This window comes from Anthonomus grandis, chromosome 10, assembly GCF_022605725.1.
Source record: "Anthonomus grandis grandis chromosome 10, icAntGran1.3, whole genome shotgun sequence".
Taxonomy (NCBI): domain Eukaryota; kingdom Metazoa; phylum Arthropoda; class Insecta; order Coleoptera; family Curculionidae; genus Anthonomus; species Anthonomus grandis.
The window spans coordinates 11,820,623-11,838,218 of record NC_065555.1 but is presented as its reverse complement, the minus strand read 5'-3'; the positions used below and the strand labels follow the sequence as shown (position 1 = coordinate 11,838,218).

The 17,596-nt window shown below is 33.2% G+C and overlaps 1 protein-coding gene across 1 annotated transcript; it reads right to left on the bottom strand.

Annotated features, from left to right (window-relative positions):
* Positions 1 to 3,617: 3,617 nt before the first annotated feature.
* Positions 3,618 to 12,939, bottom strand: LOC126741698 (uncharacterized). Its single transcript, XM_050448228.1, has 4 exons — positions 12,551 to 12,939; positions 4,462 to 4,673; positions 4,028 to 4,373; positions 3,618 to 3,944 (listed from the first exon to the last, which is right to left on the bottom strand). Exons 1-4 carry the CDS (start codon positions 12,912 to 12,914, stop codon positions 3,682 to 3,684), a joined length of 1,185 nt encoding a protein of 394 aa, XP_050304185.1. The 5' UTR covers positions 12,915 to 12,939; the 3' UTR covers positions 3,618 to 3,681.
* Positions 12,940 to 17,596: the final 4,657 nt, after the last annotated feature.

Below are 17,596 nucleotides of genomic sequence, written 5' to 3'. Positions count from 1 at the left end.
TCCAGTCGACTTGGTGTATTTATTGTGCGATTTTTTATTATTGAAGAAAAAATCTAAGAAATTTAGATGGTTCTTGTAGTCCAAGATTTTTCTTCAGTTAACTCATATTTTCGATTGATTGCCTTAAGGATGGGCTGGCTTTTTATATAGGTCTATTATAATTGACGCAATAATATTTTGGAGTGCTGAGGTACTTAAATGATTTGAAAATTATTTATTACAACATAAGATGCCTTTCCTTATATGATAAGCAAACATTTCAAAAATACTTGAAAGATTTTTTTAATTACAGTCATTTTCGAAAACCACTTTATATTGTTTATTAATTTTTTAACTCATATAAATTTAATTGTTTTAATAACGATTGCATCAGGTCTTTAAACTCCTCTCAGACATATTTTTAGAATAAATTTTACTTTAATTATAAAGCTGGATTATCATTTTTGTAATTACAATAGGTTTATGGTTTGATCATTCATATCTCCCTATCCTCCCTATATATCAATTCGGCTTTCTACCCAAAAAAATACGGAAGATGCAACCTTTGAACTGATGACTATAATTTCAGAACTACGTAATCAAGACATGAAAAGTTTCTGTTTTTTATAGACCTGGCCAAAGCATGTGCTACCATTTCACACGATTTTTTTTAATGTTTAATATTGGTATCATGGGAACGACTTTTTGAATCATATTTAAAAAATAGAGTTCACAAAGTGGTTTCTAATGATGCTGTTAGTTCAGATAGAACTGTTGAATGTAAAATTCTTCAGGGAATACGCCTTTTTTTAATTTAGATTAATACTATTGGTGAGCTGCCAATTCGTGAAAAAGTTGTGTCAGCGCAGACAAACGAGCAATAGTATTTACTGTCAGTAAATAGGATAATGGGTGGAATGCATAAAAAGTAGTAGATGCTAATGCTTCGCTAAAAAGTATTTACTTTGTAGCATTTGCTTTTACATAAAAGTATCTACTTCGCCTATGAATTAAATACTACACTGTACGGCCCAACAGAAGTACCTACTACTTAAGAGAAAAATATCTACTAGTGTCGAAGTAAGCGCGTGTCAAATTTCTCAAAATTGACAAGACACTTGTCAAAACTCGTTTTTCTATCAGTGCGTCTATTAGTATTAAGTGTGTTCGTGTAATTCGGTTCGGATTCAAACTTTTTAAAAGTTCAGTGATTATAATACTGGTTTAACAATGAGTGATTGTTCAGATTCCGATGCAACAAAAGAGCTAGGACAAGATAAAAACGAACAAGTAATATTTGTTACTCTACTTGAAAGTTATCAAATTTTATTTGATAAAAAGATGACACCAAAAATTAAAAACGAAAAAGAAGATGCACTAAAAAAAATTAACAACTGGTTTTAATAAAATAATGGGAAAAAACCTAGACACAAAACAAATTTTTAAAAAGTTTAATGACATGAAAACAAAAGTTAACAAAATAGTTGATTTGAAAAAAACTGGAAATAAAAGAATTGTACTGACGGAATGGCAAAAAAAATTCTACGACTTATAGAATATAGGAGAAAATCCACTTCTACACAGAGTACCAGGTGCATGTCAGGCGGGTGTAAGCCATGAGATTGATGTTTTCTTCCAAAACAGTGAAGATGACTTCCTCAGTTCTAAATCTGGCTCCAAACAAGTTAAAGTCATGACACCTAAAGGTTCTAAAGCAGCTGATAAGAAGGAGACACTTATTCAACTACAAAAGGCCTGTCTACGAAAACAAATTGAAGCAGCCGAAGCCCAAATTTCTGCTTCTCGAGCTCAACAGTCTTCAGCCGAAGCTCAGGAACGGGTCGCGATTGCATTGGTAAATTTTGCCAAAGCTGGTGGGCAGTTAGTTGACCATTTAATTAGGCGGGACATGTTTGATTATTAACAGCAATATAAAATCTACGTATGAACCTATAATTTAAATCTAATATGAGGTGTAGTATCCATTTATTTCCTTTATAGTTTGATATTTTGTCACAAACTTAAAATTGAAATAATTAGTTTATTTAGTTGTTACTTTTTTATACTTAGTTTATTATTGAACATTTCATAAGTTACCTATTTAATATATAATTATCATAATAATAATAATAATAACTTAAATTATTAGGTATGTTAGTTATCATTACGAAATAAAAACTCAGCAACTTCATTTCTGCGCTGTGTACCTTGATTTCGAATTTGTGCTTGATTACCCTCTGGTATTAGTTCATTGGGATGCTGAACTTCCATCTTAATTCGATCAAAATCATGGTATGGATCTTGTAGATATTTAGCTATATTGTGAAGTACAAATGCACTTACAATATGTTCCGGAATGTTTTCAGTTTTTAGGCGAAAAGTATACTTTTTGGATTGCTCTTCTTCGAATCAACGTTACATACAACTTTACTCACATTATACTCATATCTCTCCAGTCGATGTTTTTTTTTTAATATTGCTATGATTTTTTAAAAACGATATATCTAATAATTTTTCTACACGTAGGTAACAATCTTAGATGACAATATAAAATGACATTAGTATGATGTGCTGAAAATAACTTATTATCATTTTGAATATTTAGGTTTTACCACCTATATTTTAAGTAATCATTTCGTCAGTATTTCGTTAGGAATATGGTATTAAAATTTATTTAATCTACTGGTGTTTAATTTTTTTTAAGTCTTAAAAAAAAAGTAAATATTATAAAATAAGGTATAAATTAGTTGGTGGCAAAAAATGTATTATTGTTTTGAATCATTTAAATGGCGCCACAGATACTCATTTTTAAACAAGTGCGACTATAAATATCTTTACACTGATAACGGAGTGAACCTATTCGTTTATCAAAAGCTATTCTGTCATGCATATATTTCGTCATAGTTATATTTTGAAAAAACCTTAAGTGACCCTTGCTGAGAATACCTGCACAACAACTTAATTTCAATTATATTTCGTTTTAAATTATACTTAAGTAAGGTTTTTATCGCTTTATCAATGCCACTTTTACTTCAGTTTTTTCTAGACAGAGTAAATAACGTTACATCCTTATTTTAATTATAGAAAAATAAAGAACCAATGCTCTTGATAATATCCGAAAGATGATATGTCATCACCGTTTACTTCATGTTTTGCTTCCTAATACTTGAGTAATATTTAATACACAACAGCATTCCATTTTTACAGTAAAATGCAACTTGTTAAGAATCATTTAATAACCCCGCCATCAACACGGTCGAAAGCGCTTGCCAAATCTAAAATTTATATTTTTTTATAAGAGATTGACTTGCTTTGGTAGTCATTTTCTTCGTAAATGATAGGAGCGAGATAGCTGTACTATATTAAACGTTAAGGTTTTTAGCCAATAAACTCTGGAATTTCAGAAGAGGCTAGCCAAAGGTAACTATCAAGATTTCTATGTTGCCATGGGAGTTTTTGGAACGCTGGTCTCATATCGAAGTCATGGCTTTTATTGCTTTCAGTAATTTGACCATTTCTCCGATCTACTTTTTGGATAATGATAAAAAATATTAAAACACTTGGAACCACTGAGCCACGAAACTTTTTTAATATGAATTTAATCGATATCTTGTTTAATTGGAGAAAAACACATGAAATAAATATATTTTTTTATTTTTATTTACAAAATAAAAATTTTACCAAAGCATCATTTTTTTAAATTTAACACCAGCCACTAATACTGTAGTTCATACACTCATTGGCAGACTTTGCATTTGTGATGCTAACACTGTTAAATGCAATACCGGAGCATGCTCCAACCGCGCAACGAATAGTAAGAGCTGAAGAATACTTTCCGTTCATTACACCAGTTATACTTTGGTATTTTACGTTTGAAATTGGTACGTTTCCTGTTGGATTTTTGGTTGATCCTTGGGAGGCATTTGAAAAGTCTTGTTGAATCATAATACTATAATCAGAAGGGCCTAATATAGAAAAAAAAATAGTAAAGCAAAGTAAGAATCTTATTATATACAAAAAGATACTATGATTGATCCCTCTTACTTACCACTAAAGGTTATATTCTTGTAGTTAATGTTGCTGACGTATCCAGTACCGCCGTCATTGCAGGTTAGGATATGAAGACCGTACATCCCATTGTATAATTGAGAGTTTTGGAAAGTTATATTATTTACAATATTTTTGGTTTTATCTGTGGTGGACATCCCAGTAGCAATATCAAAACCATGGCTTCCATCACAGTTTACGCTATCAATTAGCATGTGAGCACCATTATTGATGGCAACACAATCATCTTGATTATAAACCACATTATTTTTTAAAGTGAGATATTGAGTATTTGCTATGTCGAAACCATCAGTGTTGTGACCCTCTTTTCCTGAAGCAGCAGTACCCTAAATTAAAAAGAGACATATTATTTTAAAACAAGAAAAATTATGCTTATTAATTTTATATTAAACTTAAGAAAAAAACTGTGCTTACTGGTGCTCCCGCACGATTGTCTATTAGGAAACCAGAAACGCTGATATCATTAGAACTATCAATAGCAACACATCTTATTGGGCAATTATAAAGATGGAGTCCAGTAAATGATGAACCGCTGGTTCCCTTTAGATACATAAAGACTGGCTTAGTGGAACCAGCGCCTCCTTTACCATCCCAATATAATTCTCCATGACCATGGAATTGATGAGCTGGAAAACAATGAAAATAATATTAATGGTTAAGCGTTGTGGCATAAGTTTTTTTGCAGAGATATTCGAAAATATCGGGATTTACGTCCTTACTCAAAAGTTCAATCTTTTAATAAAAAAGAGGTTCATATTCATTTCCCATGTATATCGCTACCCTCACCAGCCCTCTTAAGTGTATCCTTGCGAACTAATCACAAGAACAACAACTATCCACAACAGAAAAGTTAATTATACTTTGGCGCCTTGTTCTTAAGATCTCTTATACTTGTTAAAAGTAGTAGTGCTTCTTGTGCATTGGGACAGATTTTAAAGAAGAAAAAACATTCCAGTCCCCTGTATTATCAGCCGTCATTTTGTCAGTCATCCTGCTTTTTTATGCGGTACGGGTAAGACATATACTTTTTTTTATTGAACTGAAACTATTTAAGGAATCTTACTAGGTTTTTAGAAAACTTTATAAGAAACGGATACTTGAAGAGATTTGGAGGCTCTTATTAAGTGGCTCGAGCAGGCATTATCAGACTAAATATTTACTAAAAGCAAAAGGTCAACTCGGTCTAGATCAAGTAGACGTCATGCTGGGATCGAAAGTTTTCAGGCGATATAAAATCCCTAATAAAATCCTGAAGCTTTAACTTCTCCTATAATACAAGGCGTCGACAAAGCTCTTCGTCATTAAGATCTAGCTCTAGATCCGCAATTCGTCAAGAGCTACGACGACGTGGATGTTCCACACAAGCATAATATCGATCCTTAAGCCCGCCTTATAAGTCCAGATCTCGAAATTTCTATAAGGAAAGTACTATACAGGGTGTTTCAGAATTATGGGATCAAACTTCTAGGGGTTGTTCAGTGCAACAGTAGAATCCATTTGAGTATAGGAACTCATGACCGGAAATGTGTCACTACGCCACTACGGCCCTAAGACGCGTTTAAATTTAGAAAAAATATTATTTACCTAAATAGGATCTGATGCATTTTACCTTTTGTATATGATACCATCACCACAATTGTTCAAAATGTCTTCTTCCAACCTGAATACACCGATTTAAACGCCGCATATGATTTCGGCGGACTACACTAAAAATTTGATCCTCGTTTTGAATGATTTTAAATGCTGTTGTTATTCGTCCAATTAAGTCTATAGCTCTGGTTCTACTGGAGTTTCGTAAACTAAAGACTTTACATGTCCCCACAAGAAAAAATCGAACCAAAAACCGCTGAGCCAAATACTCGCGTACTTGTACAGCAAAGTGAGCCGGCGCTCCATCATGCTGAAACCACATTTGCTGTCTAACGTTTAGTGGAACATTTTAAAGGAGTTCTGGGAGAACTTCCTCCAAGAAACGCAAATAAATAGGTCCTGTTCCGGTAGAAGGTATGGCCCAATTAAATAATTATCCACAATGCCTACCCATACGTTGACAGACCAACGATTCTGATGTTTTCTTGAAAAAATTGCATAAGGATTTTCTTCGTCCCAAACATGGCTATTCCTACTATTAAAAATACCGTCTCTTGTGAAAGAGGCTTCATCGGTCCACAAAACATATCATAAAAAATTTGGTTGGGCAATGATGTGATCCAGAAGCCATCGACAAAATTGAACTCTAGGATGATAATCGGCTGCCGTCATACCTTGAACTTTCTGGAAGTGGTAAGGATGGAGTTGTTGTTCGTGTAGTACCCGCCAGACAGAAGCGTTACTCGTACTCATATTCTCAGCGACGTCACGTGTGCTATTTGATGGTTCATCGGCAACTCGCTGAAGCACCTCTTCTTCAAATTCGACCATTCTTACGGTTCGAGCAACACTAGTATCCTGCATCTTGCTCTTAAACATGCCTGTCTCAGCGAGCCGCCGATGAACCGCAATAAACTTTTTGTATCCAGGATGCTGTCGTTCGGGATAACGTTCATGACAATCGCGATGCTGCTTGTGCATTGCAGTTTGTTGCTCCGTATGCCAAATGCATATCCGCCAATTCTTGATTGGTAAAGTTTTCCATTAGCAATTAATGTTTAAAAATTGTAAGCTATAAAATTTTTAAACATGACATTGAGAATTGACATTGATAAGCGTTGATTTTAATTAATTGTTGTTATGGTATCATGTACAAAAGGTAAAAATAAATGCCGCAGATCCTATTTAGGTAATTAATGATTTTTATAAATTTTAACGCGTCTTAGGGCCGTAATGGCGTAGTGACGCATTTCCGGACATGGGTTCCTATACTCAAATGGATTCTTCTGTTGCACTGAACAACCTCCAGAAGTTTGATCCCATAGTTCTGAAACACCCCGTATATATTCTTACATGTTATGCTATTTGACTTTCCTGATAGTCAATTACAGCGTCTAACTGGCGAAACTCAAAAAAAATACCAGACCATCTGTCTCTTGTTATTTTGATGATACTTCCCGCAAAGGATGAAGATGTTATTGACCTGACTGACCATGAACTGGTAAATTGTTTAGATTTGGATTCCCAAAGGTGCGTCAAAAAGTCCTTTCTTGTACATGATGGAAGAGCCAGAAGGTGGCATTTTATTTTGCATAACAATCTGGGATTTGAAATGATATGAATTATTATCAAGAAGTATCGTTTTCCAACAAGTTATAAAAGTCCTCCAATAGTAAATGAGGATCTAAATCTCAATTTGTCATATTTTTCGAGAAAGGCTGATCAAAACGTTGTAGGTTGGTAAACTCAACTAGGTTAAAGCCTTTCAGCATTAGCAATGGAGATGAATTTTTTACTTTTTAATAAAGACGCAAGGAAAGAAATCATGTTGTGTCTCTATTAGATCTCCTTCCAAAAATATCCAATGAAAAGAAAAGATCAGTGTCCACAATCTTAAATACTCAGGCCAAAGAAATTGCAGATAATTAAAAGATTGATAAATATCATTTTGGAGAAGATGTTAGAAAAAGATCAAAATAGCTAAGACAGCTGAGAAGTCGAGTAAATAATTAAACCTATGTAAAGCAAAATCATCTTCTTGAATATATCAGCAAACGAGACAAAAGACTTCTTAAAAAGGTTCTTTAAACTGGAGAGGCCCATTTCAGAGAGGGGCAGGAAGGGCCAACTCGCTCGAAGAGAAATTTGAACCAAGGGAACTGTATACAACACGGAACATGGCAGCGGCGGTAAGCAAATCTACTTTTGAAAATAAAAGAGTTTTTTATTTCCTTAATTGGTCACAAATAACTAGTAATAAAAGAGTGCTGGAGTAGATAATAGGGATAAAAATACAATTTATCAAAAAATCATGGGAGCTACCTCAATGTTCTTTGAAGATGCCCTCAGTTTCTGCTGTTAGCTTGGACGTTATTGACTTACTTAATCATAAAGTGTTTATTATGTGTACTGATAGTCCTAAGCAATTTTTGTCAATTTACTTTTTGGTGGACAGAACTAATCGACAAAAAAGGTTTATTTTAAATTTAAAAAAGCTTAGTAAATTTTTTGACCCTCCTCACTTTAAGTTAGAGGACTATCGAAGACTATTAAAGTTAATTAGACAACAGCTTTATGGCTACAATCGATTTAAAAAATGCATACTACCAAGTGCTAGTGCACAAATCATTTATGAAATAATTAAGATTTAAATTTGAAAATTTCTTATATGACTTCACGTGTTTACCTATTGGTCTTTCCCCAATTAGCCCCATATATTTTTACAAAAACAACTAAGCCAGTTATTAGAGAATTTAGGCGCAAAGGTTGGCGCATTTGTTGTGTAATATTTCTGGACGATATTTAGATTTTGGCTCCTACACTCTCACAATGTTCCATATACAGGGTGGCCATTTGAAAACCAAACAGAGTCTATTTTGGGTCCCTCAGAACATTTGCGAAAAAATCCTCGGACCCGTCAATTTTTGATTTAAGGGGGAACCATTTTTTTGCTAGTTTCGCCCCCCTGAGGGCAAAGCCCTAACGGGGGTGACAAGGGCTCCCAAAATTTTAAATGGAACGGATGGTCAAGTCATACCTTATTTTGAAGGTATTTTTATGTGGATTATAACCCTAAAGTTTTAAATCGTTACTATTTGCCTAGTCGATACAGGGGCTAATAAAAGTTACAAAAACATGTCAACATTTTTTATAAATTAAAATGCTTGTAAATTTAGCAGTTAAATAAATATAAAAAAATTTGTTCTCCTACATTGTGAACCGTACTTTCTGTTGTTTTTTTTAATACCCGTAGGTATCTATGCCAATTCTGCAAGGGAACTCTTGGTTATTGTTGAGACTGTTATTATAGCAACCTTTTGAAGTTTAATAGTGGTTGTCAATTACTGCTGTCAGATCATAGTGTGTCAAACAAATAGCTCTTTAAAGTTAGTTAGTTACAACATTGAGTGTGATAATGGTTTATTCACTTGATTGCTCAATTGCTGAAAGAGTTGAAATAATTTCTCTTTTCTTTGCGAACAATGAAAATGCTAATAGATCTGCCCAGCTCTTTAACACACTACAACACCCTAATCGACAGGTCCATCGCAAGTACATTTTGGAATTGGTTCAAAAATTTAGGGAAACTGGGTCTGTGGCTAATAAAAAGCGCGAAATGGATAATCCAGTGGTGAATGAAGCTTCAGAAGTAGCTATTTTAGGCCATATTGTGCAAGATCCTACACTGAGCACAAGGAAGTTATCAACCGTGTCTGGTATTAAGAGAAGCAGCATTCAGAAGATATTAAATAAAAACAAGTTTCATCCGTACAAAATGCATCTCGTACAAGAATCAAACGAAGACGATTTTGATAGGCGAGTACAATTTTGTGAAACTATATCTGAACAAGCCGCCAATGATCCACACTTTGTATTTAATGTATGTTTTTCTGACGAATGCTCCTTTTTCCTAAACGGTACTGTGAATCGTCACAACTGTCGCTATTGGGCTGATTCAAATCCCAGAATATTTCGTGAGGTGCATACACAACATCCTGAAAAATTAAATGTTTGGGCTGGCATTTTTGGTAAACATATCGTAGGCCCCTTTTTTTACCTGGCAATTTAACAGGAGACATATATCTGGAGTTATTAGAAAATACAATTCATCTAGCATTTGTGAAGAGACTAGAAAATAACAACGAGTACTTGGAAAATCGTCTAGTATTTCAGCAAAATGGGGCGCCACCCCACTATGCTGCAAGGGTTCATCAATATTTGGACCAAACGTTTTCAGGACAATGGATTGGAAAAAGAGGAGCTATTGAATGGCCTCCTCGTTCCCCGGACTTAAGCCCGTAAGATTTTTTTTATGGGGCCATTTAAAAACTAAAATTTATGCTAGTCAGCCAACATCGCTAGACCATTTGCGACAAAGAATAATTGATGAATGTCGTCAAATCACCACAGAAATTTTGCAAAATGTACGGGAAAGGTTTGAACAAAACCTGTATTATTGTATGGAAGTCGAAAGCCAACATTTTGAACATTTACTTGATTGGTTTTATCTTTAAGCCCTTTATTTAAAATTATACTTTTTACATTTTTTTTGTAACTTTTATTAGCCCCTATATCGACTAGGCAAATAGTAACGATTTAAAACTTTAGGGTTAGAATCCACATAAAAATCACTTGATCCCCCATTCCATTTAAAATTTTGGGGGCTCTTGTCACCCCCTTAACAGTAAAACAATACACCCAACATTTGTTGGGTGTATTGTTTCTAATTGTCCAGCTGTTAAATATGGTCGGGTATATTCAAAATTGTTTGAATGTGCCAAATATTCAGCATTAAACAAAGTTATAATGTTTGTGTTGTTGAATAATGTTTGTTGTGGTTGAGGTACCTTGTGTCCCTCCACTGCGACCCTAGGTCTATAGGTCTACTGTGCCTCACTCCTAGAGGTTTTTACTTCCCCAATCAATTCCCCCCTTTTTAGGTGTTCGATAATTTGGTTGGAAGAAGTCTTAATGTCTTCCGTCTTTGGTTAGGTAAGGCAGATATTGCCAAACCTTACCGCAGATATGCGGTGACGCAGTCTGTAGTGACCGGTAAATATTCCCATTTAGGTACTTCCTGTGAGTTTTTGTTCCCTTATAGTATCTGTTACCTTCTTGGTTGCGCCCGCTATGAAAGCCTTCAAATGGTTGTGTCCTGCTAATCTCTCCTAGAACCGCTTTGCTTTGTTATACCCGAGGGCTGTGATTTTTTTAATTGAATTGAATATTTTGCCGTATTGTAGGCAATGTCTAATGCTGGTTCTGGCCCTGTCACGTTGGATTCTAGAGGCTTATCAGCTGCCTAAGTTCCTGCAAGTCGCCCAGCATGTCGCTGTATCAATGGATGGGTAATTTTGTTTTTTTGTCCCTAAGTAGGATAAGATCATTTTTGCAGCTCCATATTGTTCTAGATGAGTATGGTAGAGGATCTAGCGCTTTTAGAGCCACCTGATTATCGCTGTAGATTTTGATGGTTCTATTTTAAAGTTGCATTTGGTTAAGCAGTCTTGCACAGATTTCAATGACATATACTTCCACTTGAAAGATCGACGAATGTTTCTCAAGGCAGATAGATAATTATGTCCCTAAGTTAGTACGGTATATTCCAACTTTTACCCAAAATTTGGATATTCGCTTTCTCTTGCTCTATCCATTTTTGATCCCATTTCGCTTGGTCTGGTAAGTTGATTGAGTATGAACTTGGGTTTAATATTTTTCTTGGCATTAAGTCTGCATTCCAATTTCAATTGTGCTATGATTATACATCTCAGCCAGTTCAGTTAATTCCATATAAACTTTTGTTTGCCGGTATGCCATTTATAGCATGGTACAGCTTGTAAGTAGCTGGTCTTGTGGTCTAATATTATTATATGTAGTACTACGTAAGTACTACGTATAATAATATTAGACAAGAACAGTATGACCTAGAAACCTTCTGCTACCTCAGAAGGTTAGGGTTTTCAAATAATGAAGAGACCCAAGGGTGGTGGCCTCCAGAACTGGATGATAAGCATATTAATTTTTTAGACCTTATGTCAGTCTATTACTGATAAAGCGACCAAAAAAAAATTAAATTAATTCATATTTAACGCTAGATAAGGTACTTGTAGATACGGCGATTTCCACGATTTGGTTATTTCTGATGCGTCGATCTTTATATTGATTGCTAGAGTATGAATATTTACAACACCAGGCAAAAAAGTGTTAGATGAAGCCATTGGTTATAGGACCTTGGAGACACCACCGCACTCTAAATGGAAGAAGCCTCTGCATTACTCATAGCTTACTTTCAGTTTCTTTACTATATTTTTAATGCTCTCTGGCAAACTTTCGCACTGGTCAATGTGAAAACCTCCTGGTTCAGGTTAGGGTACAAAGTTGACACTAGGTACGGGTGTGGCGAGTTTTAAATAAATGTTTTTAGTGTTTTTGGCATATGCGTTGTTGAGACAGTGAAAAACACTCACCAACAAGCTCGGAATAATGCTCAGCAGTCACAAAAATAATTCTATAGCAATTTTATAAGAGAAATAAAATCACAACAGGTTTAGCGATCAAGCGCAACGTTGCCAATTTAAGCAAATTATATATGAAAATTTTGGCACTACTTCAATAGGGCCAATTTATAAGAGCAGCATTAAAAAATATGATCAAAATTAGTAAGACGAAATTAGCAATAGAATATCTACTGCTAATAGATAGGCTAGAAATGGCAATAAGATCGGATCAATAACTTTGGATAAGTTTGGCGATGATAGCAGCCAAAGATTTGATTGATAAACGATCACTATGGTCAATTATACTTTTTTTAAATTATTCTTATAAATATCCTCCAAAGTCCTCCAAAGAATATTTATTTTGATATATTTTCTTACGTATAATTTATTAGGATAGGATAAATGGTTGTACTTACTACTTGATCCCACAACCTTTACGTTGCTGCCAATAATCTCAATCAAATAGCCACTAAATTCGTGCTTAGCAAACACAAGTTGTCCAGTAAATGTAATTGTAGTACCAGATTTTAAATTCATTATCAGGGGCTGGTTGGCAGCAGGCACCTCAAAAGATCCGACATTAATGGTGGTACAGGATGAGATAACAGAGGACACGTCGCTGACACTAGTGATGGAACAACCATCTGGTGCTGGTGCTACGGTTTCGTTAAGGACAGCATATCCAACTTTTGCATGTGAAAAGGTTTCCTTTAGATTTGGGCGTGCTGAAGCACCCAAAATCGTAAACAAAGTTACAAAAATTATCTTACAGCTACACATTGTGCGAGTTACGTGATACAATAAAATTTCAAAGATGCATTTTATACCTTTTAAAATAAGTACCACTTGTCTAAGGTATTTTTTTTTGTTAAAAATTACTGTTCTTATAAAAAAAAATCATCAAAGTTAACGATAACATAATCGATTTTTTTAAATTTTGAGTAAATCTTTTTTTTGGATTTGCAATCTTATTAGATAAACAAATTATAAATATGTGTATTTCAATAAAATCTTAACCTTTGCAGGTATGACGTATAAGATTAAAATCATACATATAAAAAATTATTGAAAAGGTGTTAGCTTAATAATAGTACTTACTTTAGTAATTTTATGTTCATTATATTTAATAAATTTAAATATATTAGAGTAAATTTAAAATCATTATTTATTGCAACCGAATAATAGTGTCATCCGTAAATAACGTAAAGGATTCATTAATACTGATAGACGCTAGATCTTATTACTATTTCCGTCTCGAAAACCAAACTTGCTATTGAATAAATTGTGTCTTTTATCAAATGAAGTTTTTAATTTTGACAATTTTCCGATTATTTTTGATAGAGTTTGAAGCATTGAGATCGGTCAAAACAGGAAGGATCATTAGTTTCACTAAAAAGAGGTTTTACCAAAGCCGTGCACTAACTATTAGGCAAAATTCTTCTGCCAAAAGAAACATTCATGTTTTCCCATAACTCTACAGTGCATAACTCTAAGACTCAAAATTGAAAAAAGATCAGTATCAGAATATAGGTATATTTTCTTCTCAATTCTTAGCAATTGTGCAATAAAAGTTATTGACTTTTCAAGTCATTCACTATGCGCCAAATTTCTTTTGTGCTATATTTCGCAGTATAAATTCATCACATATTCTGAGGGGTTATATAAGAATATGCTCCTAAGAATATGCAAACACCTGATATGCCTCATTGTTGATTATATATGATTTTCAATGGAAATTTCAATGGATATGATATGATTTTCAATGGAAAATACTGGTCAAATAAACTAACGAGTTTAACATTAAATTCATTTAGAGAATTAGATAACCTATAAACTCCATTAAAGTTAATTTTATTGCAATCATCTTTATCTTGAAAAACTTGATTTGTTATATAACCTTCGCTTTCTTAGGTGATTAGAAATTGGAATTTTTAAATTAATTGCAGATAATATGGCTTCTTGGTCTGACAGAGACGATTATACAACCCTTGTATCACAAGAGATACATGCATTATTGAAGTTCATAAAGAAATAATTTATATGTATATTGATTATATACATATAAATTATATATATAAATTATATAGTAAGATTGATATTACAAATGTAATATCCTTGCAATTTATAGTCATATTTCAAATTCAGCTTTAGTTGAACTACTTGATTTATAGAAATGTTGATCTAGAAACTAAACCTAAAATAAAACGTGTGCTATTCAGCTACATTTCTAAAGTTTTGTAGATTCTTCCGATTTTTATGGGTAGTTCTTAGTTTTCTTAAGCCTGATCATTCAGTATTTTCGATAAGTTTTTTTGAAAAATATCTACTATGGGTAGGTTAATCGAAAAGGCCTTGGTATCCAAGGAAATAGCCCTGGGTGCATCAGTACGCAAGCCCAAGGTGGTTACGGAATCGATCGCAAATATGATGCACGGATGGATCAAAAATTAAAAAAGTTGGGGTTGGAATAGTGGGGCCTAGAATACAGAACTCTATGACACTAAACATACAACAATTTTCCTACTGGAATGCCACAGCAGGCTCAATGACCTGGCGACTCGGAACTACATCAGTATGGTCTGGGTACCAGGACATAAAAGGCACGTCGAATATGAGATGTCGGACATCTACGCAAAAAAAAGGGTAAGAGGAACTTTATTAGACACATCATTGAGAAACATTTTTGGGATATTAAGTCCTCTACCAATATTAGGTAAAGCATCAGCAGATTCATCATCTGACAAGCTGCAGTTTCCAGGGATCCATGCTATATTATAATTTGAGTTCAATATCTCATTGGCTTGTATCAGTATTCTCTTAACCTTTAGGTTAATTTCATTGTTTTCTGGATCTATTTCTTTCCTATTAAGTTTTTCTATTGCACTTTTAGAATAGGTTAGGATTAGAACTTGGAGCATATTAGAGTGTAAAGCATAACAGATACCCTCCTTAATTTTCGCAGTACAAATATCGGCTTTATTAATAATTCTCTATAACTAAATATGAGTGGCGTTACTAACTAGAAATTTTGATTTGCTGTTCATTTTTTCAAAGAGTGAGGTTAATTCAGGAAATACCTTTAATTTGTATTTCTTTTTCTATTTCAAAGCATACAAAATTATTTTTTCTTTATTTTATTGTCAAAAGGACCAAAATAATGCATAGCTTGTACCAAATATGGTATATCTAAAGCTTTCCAATAAATCGGATTGTATACTTTATGTTCTTTGGTACCCCTAAGAACAGGTATGAGTAGATATAAACCTCCCAGCAAGTCACTTTTTTTTTTACTTCAAGTTAATAAATCCTGCTTCTGCTAATACTGGTATTGCAGTTGGTCGTACCCCAAAATAACTCCTAAGTCCTTGGTGTAACACTGAATCAATCTTTGGTGTATTTATTAGTTAAATCGGTTTCAAAAGAAAACTTACATAATTCAAGTTCGAAAGCGCAAATCTTCCAAAAACTGTTTCTAGTGTAACAGAATACGGACCTAACCGAATTCTACAAAAAAATGTGATCACATTTAAATCCTTCTCCGTATGTAATATATTTATATACTTGTTATAAGTTTTTATCGAGGTATACTTCTTAGTATTTAATTTGATGTTTGTATGTAATATTAATGTGGTTTATAGTTATGAAAGGGGAATCATTTCTCATATTTCCCTACACAAAGTGAATTGACTTGCAGTTAGAGAGTGTCATACTAAGGTCGTTTAAACTGAGTCAGTTAATTATTTATAACAGGCCATCTCTGATTGTTTCCTATGACAAAAAACACCAGGTCATCAGCATGAACTAATATTTCCATTTCATTAAGAGATAAATGGAATATTTCCAGAAAAATTATTATAAAGAGGCATGTGCTAATTGGAAAACCCTGAGGAAGACTTATAGTCTAGAAATATAATATATTTCTTATAACTAGGAATTAGAGGACCTATCAATTTGCCTGCAGCTTGTCAATAATATAAAGGTTTCTATTTTCTAGAAGTTAGTATTTGGAATTTTCTTTTACATATAGTTGACATGATCATAGATAGATTTAACAGTGATAATATATTTGTATTTTTTTTAATTAAATACTTATCATGTTAACATATGATGTTAAGTAAGCTAGAGTATCCAAGACCCCTTTCTTTTTCCTAAACCCAATCTCTAAGTAAATTTCATTTTCTTCTGGTTTCTGATGGTTTTTACAAAACCATCTTAATCTATTTTTACTTTTATTTCAAAGGGTTTTAACATACTGGAGGAATAGGTTATTGGTCTGTAGCTTCATGCGTACAAAGAACTTTTATTTGGTTTACAAATGGAGTAAATTCGCTATTTTTTCAATATTCTGGCATTACATTTTCTCCTAAAAGAGTTTTTTTTGGTTGTTAAGGCAGGTTTTTAATCATAAAGGATGTTCATGATTAAAATCCATTTAATCATGCGGTTTTTTGATTTTCTCATTTATACCGAATGCTCAATTTTTTGTCCATTAAGGCAGCTTCATTTCCAGAAAAAATTCTTGTTTTGGCATCCTGTTCATTCCCATTTCCAAGGGGAAGTTTGGGCTTATATTACATATTTCAATTTTTTTTAAGATGTTTTCTAGAAGACCTTTAAACTTGGTCACATCTTTGATGTTGGATTCTGTATTATGAAATTTTGTTTTATTTTTCAAGAATCTTCGTCTTAACAATCACATGTTGCATAGTTATAAAATTTTCTATTGTTGGATTCTCACGATGTAATTGGATAATTTTTTTCCGTTTAGCAAACTTAATTTAACAATATTGATGCCACCATGGATTTCTAATTTTATGTGTAGGTATTTTTTTCTGTTGTGTTTGGTATATATAATTCAGTTGAGTGATAAATTCCTTTAGATAAGTCTTTATAGGAGCTTGAAGAATCTCATAGGGTATTGGTATTATTTTTAATAAGAAGGTAATATTTATTCCAACGTGCTTTTTTACATTTACTTATTGGTATTCGTTTAATTTTATAACCGCGATGCATACTATTTTTGGTACGGTACTGATCACTATTGCCATGGTGCATTATTTTATTTTATGCCATAGGATCGGCCATTTTTTTAAATATTTATAATGTTCCAGGGGCAAGGTTTACCTTTAGGTGGCTTGACTCTTATAGTTGACCTATCATTTACTATTAATAGATAGAAGTTATCTATTATTTCCAGTACTTGCTTTCAATTTGCATTTATATTCATACTTCCCCATTCACTGTGGTATGGAATTAATATGTTAAGTATATAGCAAATTTTTTTCTAAAATTTTATTTATTTATTTAAAATATTTTATCTTATAAGAAAGCTTCTTAGCACGTATAGTAATTTAAACTTCTTAACTCTTTTTGGTTTTATTATAACAATGCTAAGTAGTGTTTACTTCTTAACCATACAATTCATAAAATTAGGAGTGCACTGATCGATAAAGAAAAAGTAA